The 26,566-nt window shown below is 36.8% G+C and overlaps 1 protein-coding gene across 1 annotated transcript in view; it reads right to left on the bottom strand.

Moving 5' to 3' along the window:
• The window catches only part of CACNA2D3 (calcium voltage-gated channel auxiliary subunit alpha2delta 3), a 406,564-nt gene that overhangs the window by 101,292 nt on the left and 278,706 nt on the right, over positions 1-26,566 (bottom strand). Inside the window, exons 14-16 of the mRNA XM_063411460.1 lie at positions 10,707-10,778; positions 9,846-9,926; positions 5,741-5,815 (exon numbers count right to left, since the gene is read on the bottom strand). Coding sequence (XP_063267530.1) covers positions 5,741-5,815; positions 9,846-9,926; positions 10,707-10,778 — 228 coding nt within the window. The remainder of the gene's footprint in view (positions 1-5,740; positions 5,816-9,845; positions 9,927-10,706; positions 10,779-26,566) is intronic.

Below are 26,566 nucleotides of genomic sequence, written 5' to 3'. Positions count from 1 at the left end.
TTCTCTGCTCACATGATCCTGATTTGTCATTTCTGATACTTTAATTTCATGGTTTACATCAAGTTTGCAACCTCAAATGATCCCTTACTGATCTGCACTTAGCCTTGAATCTGTAGGACACTAATAGGTGTTCAGTCAAAAACCGGAGTTTCTTTCCATACACACCTCCTAAATTTAATACCAAAAAAGGTAACACCTTGATTCTCTTAGGAAAATAGGAAAAACAACTTCCTTGTCCAAAGACAGATTTTCATGACCAATCTATTATCTAAGATGTTAATCTAGAAGTTCCTAGGTTATGGTTGGTAGTAAAACCCAGTTATTTTGGATGGATTCTCCATGACAGATGGCAGTGAAATAACGCTGCACTATAAAATTTTCAGAAATACTGCAGAGAAAAGCTGAAAACAGGAGCCAAGTCATTTGCTAGGGAAAAGAGAATAATTTAATTCTAAGTTTCCAGGCAGAGAAAAAGTACGAACTATTAGATGTGCCATGTATACAGGAGGACCCTTTAACAAAACAATAGAACAAAATAGTTATTTATGCCACAGGTATTTAACTAACTCTGTCTACTTACCATCCTAACATGTGTTTGCTTTTCAAATTGTGCAGTATGTTTAAAATGATAAAGCAATATGGAAATATACAGGGTGAAGTAAAAGTCAATACAAAATACCAGATTTAGGTCCCACACCTTGAGCCTGGCCAAGAGGTTCATTGGCTGAGCTGATGTTCTCAGGTGGATTGCAGTCAATTATCACAGCAACATGGATGTGATTTACTCCACTGAAGAAAACAACCCCTTTATTTGGGATTTTATTTGCATTCTCGGGATTTATCATTTGGAATTATGTAAAACTGGCAGCTGCTTATAATTATTTGGGGTTTGAGTAGAAATAATGAAAAACATCTGCCTTTATCTTAACACTACCAGACTTAAACCCATGAGCTCAGTTATACCTAACTTCAAAGCTGAAAGCAAAGAATAAAAGAAAGCTTCGCATATTGCTAACAAATTTTCAGTGATTCATTTATATGTACGACCAGTTATTCAACAGCCTTCAAACCTTTAATTATCTTTTAAATATATGTAATTTTGCACTTCTAATTAGATAGCAATTTAATGCTCTCACAGGGATTCAGATGGGCTGTCTTTTTTGAAATGTAAACTCCAATAGGAATAATCATTGGCATTCAAGTGATTGAATTCTTCAGTTATTTAAATGAACGTGAGGCATTTACACTGCTCAAATCATTTAAATATTCTGCTGTCAGCTACAGCTGTAGAGTTTTATGGAGTCAATGAATAAAGCAAGGGTAAGTGTAGGTTATCTTATGTTCCAGGCGGGACTCCCCAGAGAGAAATGAGATTTGCTGCTTCTGAAAGGCTAACACTGCTTAAGTGGGGCATTAATGTGTCCCCTGACACTTGGATTTCTCTGTTTTCCTATATTAGGAAAAACAAATTTTCTCAAAATTTACAGCTACAAAAGACTTAATACTGATCTAGAATCTTCAAATGCTGCAGGTCTTTTAGCTTAACACAACACATGGTGACAGTTCACATTCTACAGTTGAAATGGGAACTTACTCAGGCACCTGAACCACCAATACATTTTGGTGAGGGCATTGCAATATTATGCAAAGGCTTTGATTTCTAGCTCTGACTTTCCCAATCAAGACTGATCAAATTAAAGATGTATATCCTTCTGTACAAAGCAAGGCATCAACTGAATTAATTTCCTGTGGTAAGAACATTCACAAACAGCCATTCATAAACCCCATTACAAGCCTTCCAGAGCTTATACTGAGAGTAAGAATAAATGTCTCAATCTTCTCAAAGATATGGGATTTTGATTTAAACCCCGAAATATTACTAAATCTTTAGTAATCAAGGATGTTATTATATTAATGCATAAATCAGAACACATTTTTAACCTCAGATTTATTTTAAAAATGATAGAATGTAAATAAAAGATGCAATTTTATTCAAGAACATATGCATATATCTTTAAATGCATATTTCCTTTAATTAAGAAACTCATGATCCTTGTTCAGAAACTCTTGAGTATTCTACCCCAAATTACCCTAGTAATTACTGGAAAAAACCCTGTTCCACTCCCTGAACAAAAATACAAATCCTATTGCTAACTATGAATCAAAAAAGCCACAGACTTCAGAACAACTGCTAGCAACCTTGCTATTATTTATTGAAAACCACACAAACATTAGGGCTGAGAGGCAACAGCACAAACTCCTAACACCAGATAAGGTTCACCACGGTGATCATCCGTGACTGTGGCAGAAACTCATCTTCCAGAGACATTCCTTAATTTCTCTGCACTGCACTTCCCTAAGAAAGCAGTCTTCCTCTGCTACCACACTTTAACAGACTGCAGAGTGACAGCTGCATTAAGAATCAATCAGCCACCATTAATGTGGTGAGTGGTTATAAGGGCACATAAAAGTATTTATCCGTTGCTTCTCATTCTTCCTTTACATTCAGTAAACTCATTTCTTTGGCAAATAGCAACATCATCACCATGACCTATTTTCATTTTAAAATCTAACAGTCTAACACCTGGCACACACCACAAGTGTTACGAGACTCCTGAAAAACAGAGCAAATCTGCCACAATCACAAATGAGGAAGACTGTGTCCTCATGTGCACATTTCAATACAGATAAGGAGCCTCAGACACTAGTTAAGAAAAACAATCTAAAATTCACTTTTGAACTCCCCAAAAATTTATTATTATTATCATTATCATAATCTTCATTATTATTATTACTATTATTGTTGTTGCTGCTGCTGTTGTTGTTGTTATTTTAGTAGTAGTAGGTCATGGTTTTCCACAGAATATAAAATTCCAAATTACATCACATAATTGAAAATATTCTCTCATGGAAAATAAACTACCACTCTGTAAAAATAGAGACTTTTAGTCAAACTCAGAGTATAGCAACGTTCTGATACAACAGAAAAAACAATATTTAACAAAAAGTACTAAGTATAAATGAAAAAAAAAAAAAATAAAAAACCCAAGATTTTTCCCATCAGCTGTATTCCTAGCAGTCCCTGTGGACTCTGAGTAGGAAAGGAGACTTTAAAAGGGCATAACACAGGAAAATGTGCAATGAATACTCTTCATATATGTGACTAAAAACAAACAAACAAACAAACAAAAGTAGAAGAAAGGGAAGACTAATTTTAAGAAGAACAGCAAGGCAGTTGTCGGGTTAAGCAGCGGCCGTGCGGGCCGGCGGTGCCCGGGGCCGCTCCCGAGCCCCCGCGGCCCTGGGCGGAGCGGCGGCGCCCCCTGCCGGCCGGCCCCGGCGCTGCAGCGCGGGGCCCGCGGGGCCGTGCCCGCAGCCCCAGAGCCCCGCTCCCGCCGCCGCGGGGCCTGTGCCCGCAGCCCCAGAGCCCCGCTCCCGCCGCCGCGGGGCCTGTGCCCGCAGCCCCAGAGCCCCGCTCCCGCCGCCGCGGGGCCTGTGCCCGCAGCCCCAGAGCCCCGCTCCCGCCGCGGGCTGCGGCTTGTCCGTCACCACCCACCGCCCGACTCATGTCTCGGGAGGGATGGAACCAACAGCTGCTTCCCGGTCCCTCCGCGGGACATGACTGGTGAAGGCTCTAGCAGGCTCTGGCAGCGCCCGCTGAGGGCTCGGGGAGCGCCTTCCTCTCCTTCTGCCACGAGCGCCCAGCCTGTCAGCCTCACCGAGAGCCACGCTTATTCAAAACACCAGCACAAGATTCAAGAGACGAATCTCCCAGAAAAGCGTTTTTAAATATAAACCCAATAGAATAATCAGCACCAAACTGCAGCCAGCTTAATAATTACATACATTGCTCAGTGTTAGATAAAAATCTGGTGCAACAGGAAGCATTCTGTGCTGTTTGCTATCCTGCCTCTCTGCTCTGTGTCCCTGAAGACAATTCCTTAAAAAGCAGTACATCAGCTCCAGAACTAATAGATATGGTGTTAGCAACTCAGGAATTCAGTAATATTCTAGTTTTACCTCACTGCCAGAAAATATAACAACAGGATAAACTAGAGCAGATCAAGTCAGTAATCAATGAGACTTGAATGTAAATCTAAGACAGCAATAATTTTAGAGAGTATCTTTAGTGAATTATCTAATTCCAGATCTACAGGCTATTTTCACATAGTTATTGTCACACATTTCATGGAATCATACAATGGTATCAGGATTTGGCCTGCAATATTAAACCAAGGGCCCCAGCCAGCAATCACTTCATTCTCAAAAACTCCACTGAAGTCAAACAGGAGACTCTCATTACCCACCACTGACAGAACCCAGAGGTAAAAATGACTCTTCCAAAAACCTGAAATGAACAGACCATGAATATATCACAATGAGTTCCCCTAGCTGACAGATTATTGGCTACTGACCAGCATTTTGATTTTAAAAAGAGATTCCAATGTATAAGGTAATGAAGTAAGGGCCTTCAAGATGTACATTTGGTGAGGGATAGTAACAGCTAACCACCTTTGGCCTCACTAAAGCAAAACATCAGAAATTAGGAAGAGGGTAAGACTCTATGTCAGCCTAACTCAGAGCCATCCACAGGTCCTAGACCTCATTACGTTCTGTTTTATAAAATATCTATTATATAGTGAATAAATACTAATAACTTTGAAGTAAGTAATTTGCCCGAAGAGAATGGAACACCACAGCAAAGAAAAGAGTTATCAAACTCTTGTGATGTAGAAGAGAGGACTTTAAAATACATTCCTGCTTGCAAACCTGGGATGTCAGATTCACCCATTGAAGCTTCCTTCTGACACTTTTCGTAAGCTCTACTCCAGTTAAAAACCAAACTAAGTGCAAATATAAATGTTAATTTAGTGTGTATTCCTAGCCCAAATCTTAGAAAGACAAATTCTTTTGCTTGGTGAAGTCTTCAGATATGCTAATGACTTAACAAATCATGCTTGTCAATAATTTTATTTTCGAATTAAACTATCTGCCCGGTTAATATTTCTGTTTTCTACTGAAACGTTGTTGAAATTGGACGTTTCTTGGAGTTCCTGCATGAGGAACACATGTGGCAGCCATGTGGACACAGCAGTGGAACCATTAATGCCAGTGCTTTGCTAGGAGCCAGTGGTGATGGAACACTTGGCAGTGTTGTTCCTAAACAATGATGCAACCAGGAATGTACCAGCCCTCTGGGGTGTTAACTTGATAAACATTTGCAAAATAGTAACTTTATTTTTCTTGCTGTGATTAGTGCAAACAAGACGATAAGGGAAACTAAAGGTAAAATTTGCTGCTATTTCTCTTTTAGTACAGAAAATCCCTAGTGCTTCTATTTTGCTTAAAAATATGCTTTACTGAAATTTCTGCACATATATTAAATTAACTTTAACACTTTAGCATGACAAATAGGGGTTATTACACAGCACTAGAGCATTCCAACATTCCATTTCAATGTAAAGTGAACATAATTATAGCAATTTTTTGCTTTGCTATTTTGCAGTAATGGAGGTCTGCATCTTTTGCAGAAGCAACTTGTATATTTATTTTCCTAGGGTTTTGTCATGGTAAGAGTTGTTTTCAGAGATAAATTTACCAAGAACTATGACAGGTTATGAAACAACATAAAGTATCTGCTCCATTGTATTTAATTTTTAATGAAGGCTATTCACACTAGGAAAAAACCAAATGCAACACATACAGCTAAGTAAAAGAGATCAATAAATAGCATTCTTACCAAAGGCCTAAGTTCTGGGTGAGTCAAAATATATCCATTGTTTGTAATTGCGAAAGCATATCCATGAATACCCAACTGTAAAAGTAAATGAGAAAGAAATATCAATTAGCATGGTCTCCAATAAGCCCTTAAACAAAAATCAGGCAATAATTTGGCTGTCCAGGGCACCTGACATTCACAGCCCTTAGTCACACAAAGTTTTGCTATAACACAGGCAAAGATCCTTGACATTTTGTGCAAATGAGAACTTGTCATTGTGATGAATTCAGCATAGAGCACAATTTTACACTGTCCCACAACCCTGCTGCCCAGGGCACTGGTTTCTGTGTGTGATGTGTGTGTGATAGAGTCAGTTATTGTATATATCCATATATTATATAGCTATACATGAGATGCCATAGCATGTGTCATACAGAACATGGGCCAGGGCAAAGAGATACTGAAATGTCATAAATTCCCCTATTCCCAGGAGTGCACAGCTTTCTTCACTTTTTGTTAAAGAGCCACTTAACTCAAAGGTAAGGAAAGTACAGCTAGAGTGAGCAAGTGACCTGTCATATTTCCATCTTCCCATCTCAATCCCATCTAAAATCCTATTTAATCCTCTCTGTTAATTCCAGTGCAATTTAAGCCACAGAAGGCAGCTATTTCTGCTAAAGAGTTTAAGTTTACATTTTCGTATCAAGTGGAACTGTGGGAGATTCCTTGAGAGCCATGAGACGCTTGATGAAGCCTAACAGTGCCCAAATTTAGCACTGTATTTATTTAACTAAAAATATTGGTGTTTTTAACAATATGCTTATTACACAGTTGATTGCAGCCACTGAATGCAATAAATGTATCTTTAAATCTTTCATGTGGTCATTCAAACATCCCTTCTTAGCATGAACTTGCTGCTATTGTAGGCTTTTCCAACAGGTTCACTATGTATCCTTTGCCATGCAGAGAGCAGAATTTTTTTTCAATTTTTCAGACAATATAATAACCTGTGTATTTTTATTTAACCATCTCAATACACTGAGGTATTAAATAACAAACTAACAAACAAAGGAACTTGAAATTCCAGCACTATCTTGCTTTGATATTTACTTTTGAGTTCTCACTACTAAATCTTGTAATATTACTTGAGTGCATTCTTAAATGCTCAGATGAAGTGGGTCTTTAGGAATTTGTCTGACACAAAGCAACTTGAGCAAGGCTGAAAAGTCAGAATCCTTTCTAAGAGGAAAAAGGGAGAGCTAGCCTATCAGATTCTGTGATTTTCTAGAAATATAAACCAGAATATGATATTATGGCAAGGTCACAGGTAAAATATTCCAGGTTAATTTATAGTGTCTGTGTGTGAATGGTTGTATATGGTCAACTGGAACTGCCACACAGAAGATTGTTTCATAAATTAGTGGTTTTCCTATAGCAATAAACTTCAGTGAGAGCAACAGAAGGTGATAGGTTCTTGGCATCTCTTCATAAAGGAGGGATAACCAAAATAATAACAGTGGACATATTTGAACTATTATAGTGTGACAAGGGAACGAGCTGTTGGCTAAATATCAGACCTCAAGTGTAATTGTCTGTGTTGATAACTGCAGAATGACATCCAGGCAATGGAAGTCAGGTAAGGAAACTAATGTGGGTGGTATATTTCACAGGAAAAAAGCATTTGCCTCTTTGAGGCCTACACAGGATGCAAGGGCAGCATTTTATCATGTTCTGTGCAATGTGTGAAACTGCACAGTCTCTGCAGTATCTGAGAGATGCTACCACTTAGAGCAGCATTGCCATTTTAAACCTTGAATTCTGTCTCTAAATCACAGATTCAGAAACAAAAATGCCTTTTTCTAACTGCTGTAAAATGTCACATGGAAGTCAAGTATTACCAAATCCAACCCCACTTTATTCAGGTGAAACTGCCACTGACATCTGGGGATGTTTAGTCAAGGTAACAACTGCTGAAAACAGCTTATTGCTATTATTCATCTTCCTTAGCATAAAATCCACCTCATCCAAGCTGAGAGAGCTCCAGGCCAGCAGAATTCTATTTTCCACCATAATTTTAAATCCCTGTGTGAATTTTCTGTCACGTGTTGCCTCTGCAGGAATGGGTCCCAGAGGTGATTATGCTCTTGCAATTGCAGAGTCTTTTTTAGGGCATGTGGGACTGGAAGTTTTAACTCAAATGATCTCACTAACCCAACTGCATTGCATGATATTGCTGCCTCCTGTAATAATCCTCTCTTACAGTACATCCTGCAATATAAAACATACCTTCAAATAAAAAAATCTAATATTCAGCAAGAGGATAATATGTTACTTCCACAGAAAACTAATTCTTAAAAAACTTCTTTTCTGAATCAGTCTCACTGTGTTCCAATAGCCATTATTTGGGCCTCCAACTCTTTCTAGATTCTCATATTCGAACTATGTCCAAATGTTACAGATTATTTAGGAGTAACATCACTGTTACTTGGCTTTTCCTATCCAGCCATGAAGAGCCAAGCTTTTATTTCTGCAGGTACCGCAACATTGTTCTTCCTTCTCACTAGAAATGAAACTTGCTCTCCCCACAACTCCTTACATGTAGGCAGCTCCAAAGATTGTGTCCATTGCTCCAAATTTAACAAAGGAGCAAATTTTGCTCCTTTCTCCTAGACCATCTACTGATTCAATATTTCTGCATGCATGGCAGTATAACATAAGCTGCTGTTAGCAAACTTTGGTGGTCTGTGCACTGAGAGAGTTCTCTGTTACTTACTCTGAGCAGCAATGTCTCTGTCACTGTGCTCTTATATCAGTGTGGAGTCACCTGCTGTCTCTTCCCATAGCCTACAACGTTTTTGTACCTGGGACAGCCTTTCTGTGCTGGGTTTGCACAGCCCCTGTCCTAGTGGGATCCAGGTCACAGCAATTTACTCCAATTCACCTTATCAATGTAACTGCCACTCTTTTTTATGCATCATTTAAATCAATTTCTTGTTTAATTAAACTTTCCAGTTACTGTATATTGATTCAGAAAATAATTTGGTAAATCCTAATGTATTCAAATTAGAATTAGAATTGATAGGAGGAATTTTTATGTGAGAATATTGGAAGGCACTCACAAGTCAGTTTCTTCCTCCACCCTTTCAGAAATCACTAAATGAGAACATGGCAGACGATTAAGAGACAATTTCTATGATACCCATATTCATGCTTAGTACAGGTGTTGTCAAAATGCAGCTATTCCAGTGGCTGGCCTCTTTAACAAAAGCTGTCTACAATACTGTGTTACATGTTTGTTAGACATGCAAAAAAATACACTAGGAATTAACTGGAAACTAGTAATTTGATTTTCATTTGTGAATAGAAGAGTATTATAGTAAAATATTTCAGACATGGAGAAGTAGTGAAATACTAATGTACTGCATTACATTTAAATGAAAAGTAATTACGTTTTGTGTTTGCCCGAGGCCTACTTTTTCTGAATGAAACACATTTCACCAGAGATATAGTGGTTCCAGTTCTGAAAATTTTTATGATAATTCATTTTTAAGAATTTTATTGTAGAGTTGTCACTGACTTTGGAAAACTAAGAGGAGGAAAATATTTGGCAAATACTGGGTAGGAGAGACGGAAGCACTAGTCTGGTGAGGCAGGAACTTGAGTTCCTGCAATGTGCCACTGTCTTTAATTCCAGGAGACACAGAATTGGGACAGGAAGAATTACACACAAACAGAAAGCCTAAAGCCACATTAAAGATAGGTTTTTATTGAAAGCTATGCAATTTTTCAGTATGATTTTTTGGTCATTTTGACTCATATTCTGACTCTCTTTCAAAGTTTGATAATTTCATTGATTTTATAATTACATTGATTTTAACAAGGACAGTATTTAATATTACCTTCTAGACCACACTGATCCACAAAAGTGTTAAGATCAGGCCATATTTTAACTTGGGTTTTAAAAATAGCACTTGATCTCAGACACTACAGAGGTAAAATTCCAGAGGAAAATGGGTGACATAATGGAGCTATGTAAGTATAAACAATAACAACATATTAAATAAATTTTGTTATATTTTGGGCATTATACTGAATATAAATTATATATAAACCATTTGTGCATTACCTTGTACTTTGGAATAGTTTTTAAAAGCTCTTTAACGGGAACATCTGTGCCAACTACTCCCAGGAGAATCCCTTTAGACCTCTGAAAAGAATAAAAGATGCACTCAGAACCACAATAATAATAAACATACTCACAACTTATTTCACCTTGCAGCTACATTGAGGAATTAAACAGATAAATTATTTAAAAAGTGAGGAAGGCAGATACTGGCACAACTCAGCTGATCAAGCAGTAATTAAATCAATAATATTGCTCCTTTCTGCTTTATTTACAATACACATAGAAAAGGCATGCAAGGTTTTGATAGCTGGTGAGTCCCTCTACTGAAACCTTTCACATGCAAATAGGTTTGAAATTAAAAACTACAGTTAAAAATATGTTCTCCTGTCTTTCCCAATTTTTCCTACTATTCGATAAACAAAAGAGAAAGATGAAGCATTAAGGGGAAAGCAGACTTAAGTTTCTTTAACAATCTGTTGAATTACTAAAGATAAATAGATACATATATAATAGACATAAAACTAATAAAATCCTGAGTTATATTAGAGCAAAGAGGAAAATTATATAGAATATTTGCTACAAAAGAGTAATACAGAACTAAGAAAGCCGTAAGGCCTAGTATCATCTGAGATTTTCCCTTAGACATAGGGTTTCATAATTTTACTGTGGTTTCTTGAGTACAGGTATTTGAGATTATTTGTCCATGTTTTTATGCTAATAAAGGGATACTAACTGCAGAGAAAATAAGAAGAAGAAAAGAAAAAAAAAATTTAGATTTGGCTAAAATCTTACTAGATCCCTGAAAATAACTTCACATCACTCACACCATTATCACATGACAGAAATAATCTGAGTACTTACAGTCTCATTTTGCTTACTAAATACTGGCATGGCAACAGTTGTCATCAACACCAATCCCTGATCATCAGCAAGCTATATATGAAAAAGAAACACTATCTCTGAGAACTAAGGGACAATTAAAAGCATGTGATTGCAGTTTTCAATTACATTATTTCCATTTTGAATGAGATAAGGCAGTTTCTCCAAATGACACTGATGTAGTTGGACCTGCAGTGAGTGCAGCCCAGCCCAGCCTGGCCCCATCTGAACTGAACCAGCTCTGCCCATCCCAGCCCCTCCAGTGCAGGGAAGCTGCCTCATCCTCTCTCCTGCTGCAGCCTGCCATGGGAGAGAGCAGGGGCTGAGATGGTTGTGGAAGCAGCAAGAGCAGTAGCAAAGCAGCTGGAGCTCTGCTCCACATCCCTTCCACTGTCAGCTCTGCCAAAGCTGCCTCGGGCTGGTTTGTCCCGGCAAAGAGCAAGAGGTCATGAGCTGTATATGCTTTGTTCTGGTCCAGAGCGAGATCTCAGCTCACACAGCAGCACAAAGGATGACGGCCAGTAAGGATCCCAGGAGCACCTTTGCTCCAGCTGTTTTCAGTTTTCTGGACAAAGAGGTGCCATGAAGCATTAGTTGATTCTGCACATCAGGTTTCAATACATTTTTTCAGTTTAGGGAGAAAACAGATCTCCTGACCTTGGTTCCATTCAGGAGAAACGTGTAGGATGTTTATCACTGGCCATAGTGATAAGTGAGAGTGCTCAGATTGTCTCCTCCCTGTTCACACTGAACCTCTACCCTGAGGCAGGGACTCACTGGGGTGCTCCACACCAGCACTGCTCCGTGCCTGTCGATCACACCAGCGATGTGTGAAAGACAACTCAAGCAGGAGGTGGAGAGTTATTGTTCAACCCTTTCTGTCCCCAGGGACAGAGATTAAAGTTGAAGAGGTTTATCCAACATTTTAAAGTGTGACACAGACTGTTATGATCTCAATTTGAGATTCTGTAGAACACCTATTCTGCTTTGCTGCACCTGTATTCAGCCAGTTGGATGCAGCAATAGGGATGATCTTGCTGAGCAATACTGTAGGTCACCGTCATGCCCAGCTGCAACTGTGACATTCTCCTACCACTTATGTCTCTGTCATGTTTTCTGCAGTCAAGTAGAACTTTTAATCCTTTTTTTTTTTCATTTTAGAACTTTTGCAATTTATATTTTTGCTTTTTTTGTGTTTACAAAGATTTTATTATAATGAAGCAATAGCAATTGGCTCCCCACATTCTCAGAAAACAATTCCTACATTATGATAAAGATACCTTACAAAGTATATTCCACATTAAGAAATTAGAAAAACAAAATCTAGAAAACTATGTGTCCTGCATCTCCCAGTCTTCTTCAGGAGGATTTTAAGTTTCTTAAACAAGTGTATTCCCTGAGGCAGGGCACTATCTCATGGTGAGAAGGAATGTTTGCAGACATTAGACAGGAACACAAATGGGGTTTAGAGTCAGGAATCACTAGGGATATGAGGTGGAACAAACTTAGGATCATATTTCCTTTTTTGTTTGTTTTCCTTGTTAGCATGAAGAGATAATTCTAACCCTAATATAATCCTTGCTCTATCAAGGAATAGTAAGTTATTAAACAAACAAAAAAAATCCCCAAAACTTGGCAAAACATTGTGGGTTCAAAGGTTGCACTTGAAACTCAAATGCTGCCAAACCAATGCAGGAATTTCTGCTCCTTGGCCAGAGTGGTAGAGTCAAGCACACTGACATGATTTGTGTGGAGAGGAGCCCAGGAAGTGGAAGAGCATTCTGATGATTACGAGGCAACATTTTGGGGCACTTAGAGATTTTGTATGATTGCCCTGGGTGATTTTCTCTGACATCATGTTTTTGTCAAGTACCAGGACAGTATTAATTTATGAGTCTGCTCATGCTCAAGATATTACTAAAAACAATTCAATGGATAGGATAAAGCCAATGGACTGTCAGTAGAGTTTTAGGGTACTTGAAATTCTTTACAAGAAGAAAAAAAAACCCCACAGTCTGGAGTTCCTGGGAATTTACTAAAGAACTGCTCATTAACTCTCAAAAGTGACTATGGAAGCAGGCAAGAGTGATTGCCCTATAATTTTGTTATCTACAAGCACCAACTAGAGCTGGCGGTTGCAATCATTTCTATAGAATGGTATAATCCAGCCTTTTTGATTTTTTATTTGTTTGGCAGATGGTTCTTGACCACTTCCATAAGGAGAGTCAGCCAATAACTGGATGAGCAGGGACTCGTATTTACCGTGTTTTACTGAGTCACTGCTCATCATATTGTAGTTACTGTCTAGTCTAAAATGATGAATGTAGGAGACAGCATCAGTGATTTGCCCCAGAATGTTCTTCTATTGAAAAGACATGGTGGTAACAGTTTTAGGTGGGCAACTACCCAAGGGCTATGGACACTCAGTTTAATAAAATGCTTAGCAAAAAATAACAAACCTTTGAAAGAAAATAAATATCAAGACTGAGGCTAAATGTCTCTTGGCTGTTTAGAATAAAGAAACAGAATTTGCTTTCTGAAAAAGGCACAGATCTCTAATGCCTAGTGATAACAATTTTATAATTGAAGGAAAAATTCCCTTTAGAAATAGATGTAACTACAGCAGTTTTCTCATTAATTTCTCACTGTAAACAGTTACCCCTCTCAGAACAACCCCAAGCAGATCTTCCCAAAAAACAAGTAAAAATTATCCTCTTAGAGTTAAGCCACTTAGAGTTTAGTCTCACACCCAGAACAAGCATCCATCTCTCAAGGGCAAAGAGTAAGGCAGGCTCCAAAATTAAATGAGACCCACATATACAGGAAAGAATATAAACATTTTCTGAGGTGTTCCCATTATGGAAAGAGGAATTTGAGGAGAGTTACAATGGATTGTCCAGAATTTCTGACACACCTGCCCAACCCAACCCCCCTTCTTCCTTTGTCTACTCTGTATAGATTTCTTTCACAATGTCTTGTCTTCTGTGACCACTGCACTTTTATGTGCTGATCAGAGTCATGAGGCAGGCTGGAAGCCTTGGAGAATTGGAATGTATGCTTTATATGGACTAAAAGCATAAGGAATAGCTATTATTTTGGCATAGTTATGGTCTGGGACAATATAGGAACGTGTGTGAGTGTCTTACATTAAAGAGATATTTCTGTGTTTGATACACAGAGTAAATGAAAAAAACCCCAAAAACCCTTATATTGTAAAATAGTTACTTGGAGTTTGTAAATTGCTGATTGAAAAATGTCCTTACAAGTCACTTTGCTTTTTGAAGAATATGAGAGAGAAATTTGGAAACTAAAGATTGCAATTAACATGTAAGTGAAAATTTTAACATGGTTTTCTGAATAGAAACCAAATATACATTACAAAACAAAGACAATAGCATCTCATGAGGAGGAGATAGAGCCAAAGGAATGCTAAATCAAACTGTTTACTTTATGATTACTTTGTACTCCATTAGATTCTGCTTAAATGTTATAATTTTACAAAAGTGCTAAAATCACTAGTCATGCACTTCAATGAAACCACAGCTTTCCAAATTTTCTGTTTTCTATTCACGGTGACAGTTAATTCAACTCTTCAAAGTATAAGGTAAATGATGCAGGGAATGATAAATGATCCTCAAAAAAGGCTAAAAGATGATAGCATCAAGATATGAGGAGGGCACAGCAGTACTTAGAGAAGTTAAGGATAACACAGAAAGAGAGAAGGAACATGTCAGAAATTTTTGGGCAATAAATATCATTAAAACATTTTTGTATGGAGGAAATATGGTTCCGTTCATGAGAGAATCATTAAAAAAACCTTAATTGTTCCTAAAAACAACTCTCTACTTCTTATTTGTGTGCCTAATTTATTCACTTCTACCTTTCCACTCAAGCTAAGTAGAACAAAACATCACAGCAGGAGTAGGGCAAAAGCTACTGAATCCTGCTGTGTTTGCTCAAGAAAGCAAGTAAAGCTTTCCTACTAGGAAACAAAACACCTTTTTGAACTATTAAGGAAAAGTGGCTTTTGCTCTTCAGTGCATACAAAAAGCTGTTTAACAAAACTGTTTCAAAGATAAAGGTCATTTTGGAAATCAAAATGAACAAATTTGAAAAGCGGTAAATTTGAGTTATTATTTCATCTTACTGCCATTTTCACAGCCCTGTGGGATGGCTACCTAAAAACATGCATAAAAGAAAAACAGAGGACAAGTAAAATTCATATGACTTTGTTTCATTTATCTGGTAGCAATTTTTACTTTTACATACATTAATTCTTCCAATAGGTATTTTGTTCTGAAAGTAACATAACCACACCAAATCAAGGCCTGAAACTCTGGTGAGTTTTTGGTTGGTGTTATTTTGGCTTATTGGGAGGGTGGCTGGTTTGATTTGGTTTTGTTGTATTTTTTATTTTAAGTATAGGGTATATCACAAAGATCTTTTCAAGACAAATATCATGGTGCAACAGACATATCCACCTCAAGCTCTTCATTATTCATTTCACCTGCTCTCCAATTCTGAATATGCACCACTCTAAGAGCAGACAGCATAAGAGTAATAATAGGTATAATTGTTATTTAACTGCTGCCGACAGTTGAAAACCTACAGGTCTTCAAACTCAAAAATTAATCACCACAGAATGCTGACTAAACACTGAAAAGTCTGAAGCCAAAGTGTCCCACAAATAAGAGAAAACACATTTCATCAAGATTGTGAACTATTTATAATAGATATGAAATAGTAAAGGTAAACTTGAAATGCCACATTTTTCTTTCACATCACTCAAAGATCAAAGTGAGCATGTTTAGGGAGACATGACTGTTTGAAATGTTTAAAGAGAAAACATTTGCAAGATGATACACAGATTCCAGCAAAAATACAGCACAAGTTCAGACACCATATGGCAAAACAGTGACTAAGTCATTCATAAAGGCATGCACCAGCCCTGTGCTGCTTCCCTTCACCTTGCAGAGAGCAAGAGATTCTCTTGGTTTGTTCATAAGCTGCCAGGCCACGCTTATTAAAAGGCATATTTCTTGCCTGAAGTTATCAAAAGCCCTGGAGGGTTACTTGTACCTGTTCCCCCTTCCCATCCCAATCCTTCCTTCCCACTCTTCTCCTCTTTCTCTGCACAAAAGTAATACACAGTCAAGTAGACTGTAGTCAGCTATGAGTGCATATAAAAATATGCGGCTTTAGCTCTGCATTTGTTCCATCTAGGGGTAAAAACAGTGAAAATGGGCAATTTTGACCATTTATGAATATTGTGCTGGCTAACTGCAAACTTGAGTAATGTGTACCTGAATATTATTTAATAGCTCAGAATTGTGGCCATCAGAACAGATAATACAGCACCAGGTGGCACAAGCTGACAAACAGCCTGACTGGTTGTACTTTCTGCACCAGCACATCACAGTCTGACTCTCTCTTCTTTCTGCAAAATGTTAAGAGAAGCATTTGGCACAAACATTTAGACAAGCACATGAAAATGAAAAAGCCAAAGTTAGCTCGTCTAGACACTCTTTTGGTCCTTCTACTTTTCCAGAAAGCTGTACACAAAATATTTCTTGAAACCTTTTATTTCAAGAAGAAAAGAAAAAAAACCCTCCAAACCAGCATCTTTTGGTACCATGTTCTGCAACTATCAAAGCATGAACAAACTACAGACATAGTCCAGTGTCATAAAATAGCATATTACCTGCAGGTTTGAAATAGAATTTTCTGAGCTCCATGAGCAAGGAATTTCAAATACATGTAGTATCATAAAAATAAAGCCTCTCATCCTCATATTTCTTGCTTTTTAAACTAAAAAGTGGCTGAGATATATTAGTGAAGTTCTAAGATCTGTGGATGCCCTCACCATTCTTGGAAAGCTATTAAGTGAAGAATCACATCACTTATAGCTTTTGTTGAAAACTGAACTTCTATTATCACCCATGAATGTGAGGTCGAACTGACTAATTGCTGTGACATTTCCTGTTGAAGGTGCTTTACCAAGAACAGTAAGAATGACTTGGACAAGTGAGTGTTGCAATTGCCCAGCATATACTATTCATTTTTATCATTTTAATATTTTTTTACCAAAAGCACAAAACACCAGCTAGATTTCCTGCTTTCTGGAAGCCTTGATTATATTTGTGAAATACATGAGGACAATCAATGCAACAGGCATCACGCAGTCCTTAACTTTGCCACAGTGCCTGTGCTGTCCTGACGTGCAGAGCTGCCTCTGGTAACACCATATCGATGCAGAAGTGGTTTAAAGGCAAGAACACATCGTATGAAAATATGCCACCTGTTAGAGAAGTCAAATGCCAAATGTGTTCAGGGGTGTGTTGGTAGATACAGTGGGGAGCAGTGAAAGGGTACCAGCTATGCCATGGGTTCTGCAGTCTCTACAACAGATCCAGAAATGTTTCATATGGACTAATGGAGTGGGTTGGGGTTTTTTTAATCCCTACTATTATTTCAAATTGTTGATAAAATAGCCTCCCTGTTGTTTCCAGGTTGTAGGCTACTGGATACCTGGCATGTTAAATTAGTTTATGTGTTTGAAGAGCTGCTCTCAGCAGGTACCTCAGGTGGGCTCAAAGGCTGAGGCACCTTCCTGGGGCCCAGCTCGGAGCCCCCGTGACAGTGAAGTGTTTCACTGATCACCACCTGTACCACACTCACACCACCATGGAAACGTGAAGCACTGGTGACTACTTGGAATGACTAGGATTTGATTAAAATATTTTACCTTTTGTGCCTGAGGGAGCTGGAAAACAACAAAACAGAACAAGCAATTATACATTAAATTAATTTGAACAGCTGCTTTAGCTGCTGTATTAATAAAAGCATAAAAATAATGTAAAACAAAGTGTAAAGGAAAGAAACTAGAGGAAGTAGGTTTACATTGCCAATTGATTCAACTTACTGAGGGCTTATTAACTGACTTTATGATTTGACAGCTTCTCTACAAGGTATCACAAAAGCAGCATGAAATTTGTTAAATAATACCACACCAAGAAAGGGATTATTTCCTCATCAGATATGGTATCACACCTGAACTGTGAAGTAGTTCTATCTTCCTGTGCACAAATATAATTCAACATCAAGACAGTTTTAGTTTTAACTGAAACTGACATTAAGAGGAGATTATCACATTAAAGTAGAAGATTGTATCCTCCGTGACAGAGGAAAGAAAAACAAAACGGGAATAGAAAGTTAGTAAGTGCATATGCAAACAGATTACAATACATGCATAATATACAATAATATATGCATAGAACAATACATTTCTGTGCTGTAAATACAAGTATGATTATATGTGCATATATGCAAATCAGGTGCAAGTGTTTATGCATATATGCATATTTGTACCACACAGATGTTATTAGACAAGAGTAGCCATACCTGGTTGTGTGCACAGTATTTACTGTAAGCAACAACTCACGTATAAAGGCATTGAGAGCAGGCAGCAGACTCCATCACATATAAAAGACTTTATTTATCAAGAGCTGAAAGATGGGTTCTGTTTTCACTTCAGAAAAAAGAAAACCCATTGTAGCAGAGGAAGTCAGAAAACCAAACTGTTACAGGCATGATACAGTTTTCCCTTTTTCTGAATTCTTCTCCTCTTACTCCATACTTGTGGAGAAATTCACTCACGTAGCACCTTAGCCTTGTGCTAAATCCACCTCCTCAGAAAATTTGTTTGTCCAACTCAAATTTTTTCTTTGAAGGCATCATCTGAACACGAAAACAGGCAGGTGAATCAATGCCAAATGCAAAAAAGACCTTCAAGATCTCTAATGAGCTTCTGACTGACCTTTTGCCCTTCCTCTGAACGAAAACAAATAGGGATAAAAACACCAAACTTGAACACAGTCCTCTGTTAAAAGCTAATATCCAATATGTTATATGTCATGAAAGAGAACTATCACATGATCTGTAATTCACAAATACTGAGAGCAAGCAGCCACATTTCTCCGTTTTCACAACATAAAATGTAACAAAATTCATGGCAGGAAGATTTGGTACAAATAAAATTCTTTCATCCTAAAAATGCAGTGATCCAAATATCAAAATACAAACCATGATCACATTAAAGTATAACCCATATGTGTTTCAAAAACAGCCTTTTTCAAAAAATAAATTACTATACTGAACACTATAGAAGGGTTGCTGCAGAAATTGCAGATATCTGTGAATTGTAAATACATGATTACAGTACTTATACTGTATAACAGGTTAGAGCAGTTTAAAGCCTTTCTGAAAGTTTAGCTACTTCTTAGTCTTTGATTTGGTTAATTACTTTGACTCTGAGAAGTGGAAACTTTTTTACATTCAAACATGAGGAGAAAGTTGCAATATGATTTTTTTTTTTTTTTTTTAAATTTGCCAAATACAGTCAGGTACATGTAGTTTGGTCAAATTTTGCCAAGTGAGGAAGTTACAGTCCGATGGATTAAAGTGAGGATTTCCTTTAAATAACTACCACACAAACTAGATGCTTCACACTTTTGAATAGGAAGTGAACCCTATTGCTTTTACTCAGATTATTTTCATGAGCACATTAAAAAGCATCTACAAACTAGAGCTCTTTATTATCTGCTGCTGAATTCAGTTAATCAATCCAATTTATAACCTTTTATAAAATCAAGTGTATTTTCATTCTCTGATATATTAGTAGTCACAACCCTGATTAAGAATAATAAAGTCAGCAGATGAGAGCATCATGCTTTTTCCAGGGTTGGAATTCTCAACACATTTCACCTAATCTTAAAAATCCAGCTTCAAGGTCTTTCCTCAATAAAAAATCAAACAACAGTTAAAAAAAAAAAAAAAAAAAAAAAAAAAAAAAAAAAAAAAAAAAAAAAAAAACCACCAACAAAAAAACCCCCTCTTTGTTCCCATCAGATAAATTTTCATCCTATTGCTGATTTGAGACTTGGCTGTTACAAGGTCCTTTATGTCAGCAATCCAGTTTAATATTTGCTACAAATTCCTTTGAAATAAACTGCAGACTTTTGTCTGACATTACCCCTTCTGGAAGGCCATAGGAAACAAATAATTTTCCTAATAATAATAGTAATAGTCCTCTGGTCTGACCCTTTATTGAACAGTGTAAGAGCTGCCTATCTGTGTGTAAAAGCCAGCAGGTACCTCTGAACGGTGTGGTTTGCTGCATACCCTGCCAAGAGGCAGCTTTGCAGCAAACTGTGTGATCTTTCCCTGGCCCTCCAGCACTGCAGGTATTTCTGGTTTACCCATACCCCTGGTAAACTGTGCCCTTTTGGTGCTTTTGTTCAGCTCCAGCCACACCAAAGTACCTCCTGTTCCTATTTGTTTTCCATTAGTGTCTCTTCCTCCCTTGTGTGCTTTCCCCTAAACAATACTCATGACATAGGTCTGTTTTACTTGCTCCTAGTTTGCTCCTTCATCTGGGTGAAGCAGATTTTGTTAAAATTATTGTGGTTGAAGTGCAGGGAGGACACCTGGCCATCTGCTGGCTCCCAGTTCATCCAGTTGTGAGTCAGGAGGAGCTGTCTGAAGGAAATTGGACCTTGCTCCACAAAGCTGCTTAGGTAGAGACCTTTAGTGTACTGCCAGGTGCAGCAGAGACAGGAGCCTGTAAACCTGTAAGCACCAGGGGAAACCTAAGAGAATTTTCTAATTTTCCTATTTAGAAAAAGCAGACTTAGGGATCTTGATGGAACTATGCAGATTTTGCTACAACTTAAAAAAAATCTTAGATTCAAGAGCAAGACTAAAGCATGGAGCATTACAAGAACACAGGTTAAAAAGTAGTGGGATTTTTTTTCAAACTCCTTTTAACCATAAAAAAATTTCTTTAATAAACACACTTTCTTATTCTGTTTTGCATTGTAAAAATATAACTCACAGAAACTAGAGGCCTCCTGAGGTTCACAATATGCTTGATGCCAGTAAGACATGTCGAGAATTCCATGTCTAAATTCAGGTCAACTTGGGGTCCCATCACAGAATGTAACACAGAATAAATAACTGCAGGAGGTTTTGTTGCACATACTGTCATGCTTTCCACATTTGCAAATAATCTGGTATTGTTTTGAGCCCTTCACGGAAATGTGGTTGATATTACCAGAAAAAGAAAAATTAGACACTACTAATGTGGTAAAAACCCCAAGACAGGCAAAGGGATCCAACATCAAGGACTTTGGACTATTTTTTGGATCAGATACCTGTGAGACCAACATGATTGAACCAAACAATCTGAAATACTGTCCTTAGAGCAGGGGGAATAAGTTATAGGACCAGTAGTTTTGATAAGTACCTCGTAAAAGTCTGTCTCCTTTCACCCTTATCAAAAGAAGTTTGTAAAGACAGATTTTGTAAATTATTTCATGATAATTGGAAAGAAAAATGTTAAAATATTTTAGAGCTGTTTCAACAATTTATTCAAAACATTATGTAGCTGCATGTCCTAAATTTCCAAGAAATCAAGTCTGGAAGTATTAAAGGAAAACAAAGTAGAATTAGACTTATTGTTTTGTTGGATCAGAATCCAACCTCATGTTTGTTTGAAGAATAACAAAAAAAAAATCTTCTGCAAGAGTAAATTATACTCAGTAGTTTCTTACTATATCAAAAACCATGGTTTCTATTAATAATGAACCAAAAAGAACATATATCATTATAATGTTAACTTTTCATTTTCTATTTTTCTAATGATTTCATGGAGTTACTGTTATAAAAAGCATTTGCAATTTACTGATGTTAAAACATCTAAAAATAATGAAAATCTTTTATTTTACATCCACTGACCTCATTTCCACAGTCCTCTTCTCCCAATAAGCTTTTAAAGTCACCAGTCACAGAAAAACAGTCCTACAGACTTGATTGTTCCACAATCAGATACAATACAAATCAACAGAAAGTAACTGCAAACATGTCAGTAAATAATCAGCAAGTCTGGATATGGTTTTAATAATACAGACATTTCTATAAATACTTTCTGAGCTGCACTAAATTTAACCTTAATACATTGCTAAATTGATGGTGTTTTTAATGTTCATGTTCATCCCATCTGTGTCACATACTGACTCTTTACTTGACATGGGATGTATAGCTTAGAACTTTTACTTTTCAAAAATACATTTTCAGGAAAGATATGAAGGGCTGTGGCAAATGGAGAAAATGCAAAGCATTTCATATGTTTCTAGCAGGTTTCCTCAGCTCTTCCCATAAATTTCAAAAACTTGGGAAAAAACAGAAAGAATATTCCAATTCTCAGTTTTGAGCAGAAAATGTAAACTTTCTGCTTTAAAATCTACCTACACAGCTGCTGTAAGATACAGCATTTAAATATTATGATTTTGACAATTTTTCTTTTGCAATCTATGCACTTATTTCTCTCATCTAAGTACTACAGGCTTCATAGAAAATTATATGCACACAGTGAGGAAGAAATAAAATTCAGCCTCCTACTAGGATGTTCCTGACATTAAGATTTCTGTATAAATATTAAAAGAGTGACATTAACCCACAGCTTACTAGGCCAACATCTCTAAGGAAATGCATTTGATTTTTCAAGGGATTTAACACCAAATCTTTCATTGTTCACATAATTGTTTTACTGTGTAACTACATATTTTTCAGTAACTACAGCATTTTAGTCAAGGATAGGTTGTGCTCTGCATGCAAAGTACACCCATCAGAGGAAATTTAAATGTTGCTATGGAGAAGAGAGTCATAAAACATAGATGAAAACTACAATTCTAATTCTCTCTTTAAAAAGAATTCCTATAGATGACAGAAAGAAAATAATTTACCTCCTGTGACCTACGAAAAAGAACACACAGGAGCTGTAAAGGCATTGGATTAGAATTAAGAAATAGCAAAATAAAAAATTACATACACATAAGAACTTTTTAACAAAATGGCTCCACTCTTTGAAGATTAGATACATTTTCTAAAATACATTCACTGCTTATTAATGCAAATGACTGAAGAATTCCTAAATAAGTCCAGTAATTTTGTTTTTAAAATGACAATCAGCACCAAAAAGGATCTAAATAGTCTCAACTTTTAAAACAGTTAATTCATATCTGTCTGCTGTTGCTTTCTGAGCTTCATGTGGAAATTAAAAGAAATCCATACTCATATATTCTGTGAGTCTGCACCTGTGATTCTTTGATTTGTATAAACTAACTGTTCTCTCTTTTTAATGAATGCAAAATATTTACAGGAAAGATTATACTTAAACAAAGTGATTACTTTAAACATGAAGTTTGGTTAGGAACTTTATTAATAATTTTTTAAAAAATAATTCTGCTAGTTGTATGGATAAGCCACATGACTACAAATCAAAGTAGCAGAACCAGACACTCCATGAGCATTTCACACACTGTGACGAAAATTTTGGCCTCCTGCTTGTGTGTGTAAAGGGAGCAAGTCTTATTTTCATCATTACACCAACAAGTAAATACTCCTAAGCATGAAATATTTATCCATAGTTAATTCTGCTTATATATGCAAACATATATTCTGTATAAACATTACTATATTTATATTTCCCTATAGAAATTATTGATACAACTATTTTCTTGTCTGCTATATAGTAGATATATCCTTCCTAATTAAAACCTGTACAAATATCCATTCATGGAATTGAAATAATTCTCTAAATATAGACAACTCCAAACAAAACTAATGGTAGTAAGATACAAATCAGTGATACTAAGGGATACAATTCACATTAAAATTTGTACTTTTAGTCTTTTTATCTCTTACAAGAAAGGAAAGGGAGGAAGAAAATGAAGGAAGAATCAACCTCAGAAGATAGGTGCATATACACACACTTGTTAATTTGTTCATCTCACATAAATGCTCTTCCACATTTGCAAAAAGGGCAGGTTTTTTGACAGTCCTCCTAGAAACAAAAAATCATTTCTTTATCATTAATCCTCTTAGGAGCCAATCACACATCCTCTTTCTCTCACAGTAAAATAAACCCTCAAAGCCAGCCCAAGCAAGAGCCGCACACAATAACTATTAGAGTCAATGAGTATCCTGCAATGAATTTAGTGGGGTTTTGATCTTGCACTGTATTAAATCTTACTTGCTCTATATCAATGTAAGACCAACATCTAAAGATAATTCCTTTCTGAAGATAGATGAAAGTGTGTTTGATCTAATGAATGTGTAAAGCAAGCCAGAATGTCTTCTAAAAAATCAGACTTACTAATTGTGTTTGTGATTTTTTCCATGTTCCTGTGATTGTATTAAATGGGATTGTACATCTAGAGGAGATGTGTTGCTCTGTAGTCTGTTTTGCAATCACCCAACACAGCCTAAGAAGGGAATGGCTATAAGAATATGTATAGTTGAATTATCCCAAACCATTGTTTTTTCTCCATGTTTTTTCACACAGTAATACCATTTCTTCTGTGTGTCCAGAGCACTGCTCAGCCAGCAGCAGTGCAAGGTATATCCAGGCTCATTTTCCATTCCATTGCTCTCTGTCCCTCTCCCCTACTGTCACAATCTGTGCCTTTTAGGGCTCTTAGAAACCCAAGACCATTTCTCCTTTGCTGCAGTGGAGTCCACAACCTCATAGGAATGAAGGTTTCTGCCATGACAGAAGGTTTGTTTGACTTAACTTTGACAGTTGGAATTAAGCACATCTCATACCAGACAGTTTTACCTCATGGATCTTGCATGTAATAAAGAAGAATCTTTTGCTGACATTTACGTGCACACAGAATCATTTCAAGTTCTCAGCACTTTGAATTATGACCACAAAAGGTGCAATGAAGAAACAGACAAGAAATTACTTATGTCAAGCAGTTCCCGGTAGAAGCAAAAATTTTCTTATTTTGCAGGGGACACTGCAGGTATGAAGAGGTATTTACAGGTATGAAGACAAAACTAAGCCATTAAAAAGTTCACACATAATTTTGTGTCAAGGATTCAGGGTTAAGAATAAAAATATTTGTATTCTGTAAAAAAACTGCATCAGAGGACTTGAATATTTAATTCAAGATGATTTTGCTTTCCATTGTCTCTTCATTTAAGCTTCTTATTGTGGCAGTTGTTTTAGGGCTTGTTTTTTTTTGTTGTTTTCTTTTTTGTGTGTGTGTGTATTTGTTTGTTTGTTTGGGGAGAGGTGTTTTTGTTTTGAGGGGGTTTGGTGGGTTGTTTTATTTTTTTTACTTTATGATGAAATCTGTGAACTTGTAACTGAGAAAAAACAAGCTTTAGCTAATACCAGGACAAAACAAGACACCTGCAAAACTACTGAGAAATGTTTAGCACACAACAAATGGGGAAAAATAACTGATTGATTTCAAATGTCTGAAATTTAGCATACAAGAACATGACCAGAAAAATCAGACATAGGAGGAAAAAAGTCACTGAGAATCTCATCAATAAGACTGTGTATACAATTAATCTATCTGCTTTTCCTAACTAGAGGAATAAATTAATCTTGTTAGAAATGAATCTGTGCTGCAAAAGATTCTAGGACTATCAAAGTGAAGGAAAATGGAGTTGGGTTTGGAGGAGGGGAGGTTGTAATTAATGGGACTTACTCTTCCTTTTGCTTGCTTCAAGATTAGTCCTTCCAATAATATTTTGAAATTATCTTCTTGATTCTAGAAGTCTGATGCAAAGACTGGAACCAGTATAAGGCTCTAAGTGCTGTAACCAATTATCTTTTAGAATTAAAATATTGGACATTTTTGAAGGGGACAACCTGCCTAGCACCTTAACAAATACATTCAGAATAATTATTGTATTGTGTATTTTTTTCTCCCCCATTAATCGTTTCTGAGTGAGCAGAAATTTTGTACAGCTTTTGTATTCAGCTGGCACGAAACACCTCGAAGGCAATGTCAGTAAGCAATGGCCCAGAACTGCTCTGTGAGGAGCACAGGGCCAGAGGGCAGAACAAGATAGACACCGTACACTCATAAGATCATTTGAGCTGATAAACAACAAGAGATGATTCCAAAGGAAGAAAGGCTGCACAAAATTAGGGTCATTTCATTTGCTGAGAAGAAGAAATCCAGAGAAAATCTTGATCTATATGATAATAGATCAAGGGCACCAGAAACCAGCAGGAAAGGCAACTTATGCACAACAATTAAAGGAGGAGCTTCATACCTTTCAAAAGGCTTCACTCCCATTCAAAGACAATCATCTTTTCTTTCATTTATCAATTTGCCTCTGAAAGGATAAACACTGATGAGTCCATCTCAAGACACATCTGAAAAATTTCAGATGAAGCATAAGGGAAAAGAAGGAACAAATTATGTGCAAAAAAAAAAAGCATAAAAATACTACATGAAGCCCAGGCACTGAGCTCAGGTAGATGTTTAAAAGCCCTGTTCTGCTTTGTCAGGGAGAGGGATACTCCCAGAAACTGGCAACAAATCTCCATAAAAATGTTGTCCAAGTTTGTAATGCAAATTTGAGAATCAAATGCCCAATGTGTGTTTGGGAAATAATTAACATTATGCTAAAATACTACACTCTAATAGCAAGGTGACCACCACGTGGTTCCAGGTTCACATGCTTAAGCAAAACAACTAATTTTATTAGCTAACAGAGATGTACGAGATCAGAAGGCAGGTTTAAGTCTCTAATTGTTGAAAGCATTATTTTTAAACTATATGATAAAGAATTAAAAAAAAACCAAACCTTAGAAAACACTCCATAATTTAATGTTGTGAAATCTTAGTTCGATAAGCTCCTAATCTAAAAATAGATTTTTTTTTTCTATAATATTTTTCTGTCATCTTATGGGGAGGTTGGTATTACAGACATGGTTAATGCTGCCATCATAAATAACAAAGTGGAATCATCAATGC

Source organism: Prinia subflava, chromosome 14 (assembly GCF_021018805.1).
Source record: "Prinia subflava isolate CZ2003 ecotype Zambia chromosome 14, Cam_Psub_1.2, whole genome shotgun sequence".
Taxonomy (NCBI): Eukaryota; Metazoa; Chordata; class Aves; order Passeriformes; family Cisticolidae; genus Prinia; species Prinia subflava.
Note: the sequence above shows the minus strand (reverse complement) of the source record. Positions and strands in the feature narration are given on the sequence as shown.